Below are 2,685 nucleotides of genomic sequence, written 5' to 3'. Positions count from 1 at the left end.
GGGTGCTCTGAGGTGTAGTCACACGGGTGCTCTGAGGTGTAGTCGCGGGTGCTCTGAGGTGTAGTCGTGGGTGCTCTGAGGTGTAGTCACGGGTGTTTTGACGTGTAGTTTCACGGGTGCTCTGAGGTGTAGTCACTCAGGTGACTTAAGGGTCTGAGAGAAATGTCTTTGAAAGCTGAAACCCAGTTGCAAGGAGAGGCTTTGTTTTGTGTTCTGGTGAAACAACATTGAGCTCTCAGCTCTCGCCTGGAAAATTCAACCCCTCCTTTGCCGCAGGTGAGTACCTGGACATCCTGGCCATCTCCTGCGACAGCTTCGACGAGAATGTCAACGTCCTTATCGGCCGCGGCCAAGGGAAGAAGAGCCATGTGGACAAGCTCTGGAAGCTGAGGGCGTGGTGCCGGGACTACCGGGTGGCCTTCAAGATCAACTCCGTCATCAACCGCTTCAACGTAGACGAGGACATGAACGCACAGATCCGCTCCCTGAACCCCGTCCGCTGGAAAGTGAGTGGGGCTGGCGCTGCTGCTGGCGCTGCTGCTGGCGCTGCTGCTGGCGCTGCTGCTGCTGGGCCGCGAGTCCCGAAGGCAGGGCCTGAGGCCAGGGCCAGTGCTGTCCTGGAGTCACCAGGGCCACCAGCGTCACCGACTGCTCCTCGGGCGAGGGGCTTCTCCATGACAAAAACATGCAAGTGCCCCCCACCTCCCACACCACAGACCCCACAAACAACCCCCACACCTCCGACACCCTCCGCACATACATCTATGCACTTAACGAGCGCCTGAGGAGCCCGTGTGGCCCTGGGGGCGCCCTGTGCCCGCGAGAATACAGCCTCCGCCTCGCCCGCCCGCAGGTCTTCCAGTGCCTCCTCATCGAGGGCGAGAACGCCGGGGAGGCCGCGCTGCGGGAGGCCGAGCGCTTTGTCATCAGCGACCAGGAGTTCGAGGCCTTCCTGGAGCGCCACCGGGATGTGTCCTGCCTGGTGCCAGAGTCCAACCAGAAGGTCAGGGCCCCTGCGCTGGGTGGACTCGCATCCCGGCCTGCGCCTCCCCTGCCTGTGGGGCTGTGAGGAGCCCTGACAGACGGCCCCAGGCGAGGAGGGCGGGCGGGGGCAGCGTGGGGGCTCCAGCCCCAGGGCGCAGTCTGCAGCCCTCGTCCTCAGCGTGGGGAAACTGGGGCATCAGCTTGGGGTCCACTGCCCAGAGGGAGACACGGGCTTGCAGAGCCTGCCGGGCTCCCAGTGGGCACATGACCCCGAGAGGCGTGCTGGGGGCGCCGCGTGCGACCCCCCCCAGCCACTGGGTGACAGGGAGGCGGGCGCACGAGTAGTGGACGGACATTGAGGCGGAAACGCAGGACAGCCTGAAAGTAAATTCGCGTTTAACCTGTTTCTCGCAGATGAAGGACTCCTACCTCATTCTGGACGAATACGTGAGTACCCAAGGCGGCCCACGAGGTGTGCGCGGGCCTGACCTGTCCGCAGGTTCTCCTCAAGCCGTCCTGCCTCGGTGGTGGCCGTGGGCGTGTGGGGGCTCATGGCCCCCCGGGGCATCTCACTGCCCCCACCCCAGGCCCGGAGGCTGCTGTCACCAGCAGGCCCGTGCCGCCGTCCAGGGAGGGGTCCTTGGGCCCGGACACTGCCCCATCACCTGTAGTCCCAGCTGCAGCCCCCCCCCGGGGTCCCTGTCTGCTGTGAGAGGGTACAGTCCCCCCTAACACCTCGGTCCCTCCCTGCCTTCCAGGGGAGCGGGACAGGGTGCCCTCCTCAAACGTAGAAGTGGGTAGCCCAGGCCTCCCTGGTGGCCTAGAGCCTAAGCCTCAGGCTCACTGAGCCCATCCGCCCAGGGAGGGACCCCAGGGCTCCGCGCCCCTGCCTCCTGCTGGCCCCCAGCAGTGTGTCTGAGTGGCCCCGCCTGCTCCGCTCCCCGTCTCTGGGATCCGCTCACCCCGCACTTCCGGCCTACGCCCAGCTATACTAAGAGAAGTCACTGGCTTAAGCGCTTCCCTGCCATCCTGTGCCAGGACTTCTGACCCAGGACCGGGCAGCGCCGTCCTGCTTTCCCCTTAGTGGCTACTCAGGGCATCTTGAACGCCAGGCCGCTAGCTGTCGTTGTCCAGTGACAGCTAAACTAAAATAGGACCGCGGCCTCGAGCGCTGCCCGGAGGGCGTCTTAATGTTATGCTCGGTCGGAGCAGAGGGCAGGTAGCCCAGGCGGTGGTGATTTCGTTACAGGGCTGGGGGGGGCACCCCGACCCCCACACCTGCCTAAAAGGCTCCGTCATCCGCCGCACCTAGGCGGCGCCCTAAGATCTCCACGGCAGGAGCTCGGGCCCCGCGCCGGCCGACAGGGAGCTCGGTCCTAGAGCAGACCCAGCTGGCCGAGGTCCGAGCCCCCACCTGCAGGCCTCTGCCCTCAGGGCGCCCATTTGAGAAGGCTCCGCCAGAGCTGGCCGACGGGACTGTCTGCCGGGCGGGGCGCTGCCTCCTTCCCGGAGGCGCCGGCCAGCCCCTCCGAGGTGAGGACTCAGCGGCCCCCAGCCCGTGTCCACGCTGAGCAGACAGACAGAGCCCGGGGTGCACTTGGGGGACTCTAAGACAACCCGAGCCGAGGAACCGGGCTCACGGGCAAAGGCCCGGCCGGCGTCAGCCCTCGGGCGCCCCGGCCACCCGCAGAGGGCGCAGCC

At 66.2% G+C, this 2,685-nt stretch overlaps 1 protein-coding gene across 1 annotated transcript in view; it reads left to right on the top strand.

Moving 5' to 3' along the window:
• The window catches only part of RSAD2 (radical S-adenosyl methionine domain containing 2), a 38,910-nt gene that overhangs the window by 34,991 nt on the left and 1,234 nt on the right, over nt 1-2,685 (top strand). Inside the window, exons 4-6 of the mRNA XM_012727373.1 lie at nt 277-506; nt 854-1,003; nt 1,399-1,431. Coding sequence (XP_012582827.1) covers nt 277-506; nt 854-1,003; nt 1,399-1,431 — 413 coding nt within the window. The remainder of the gene's footprint in view (nt 1-276; nt 507-853; nt 1,004-1,398; nt 1,432-2,685) is intronic.

This window comes from Condylura cristata, unplaced genomic scaffold, assembly GCF_000260355.1.
Source record: "Condylura cristata isolate star-nosed mole 26May11 unplaced genomic scaffold, ConCri1.0 scaffold00020, whole genome shotgun sequence".
NCBI lineage: Eukaryota > Metazoa > Chordata > Mammalia > Eulipotyphla > Talpidae > Condylura > Condylura cristata.
Note: the sequence above shows the minus strand (reverse complement) of the source record. Positions and strands in the feature narration are given on the sequence as shown.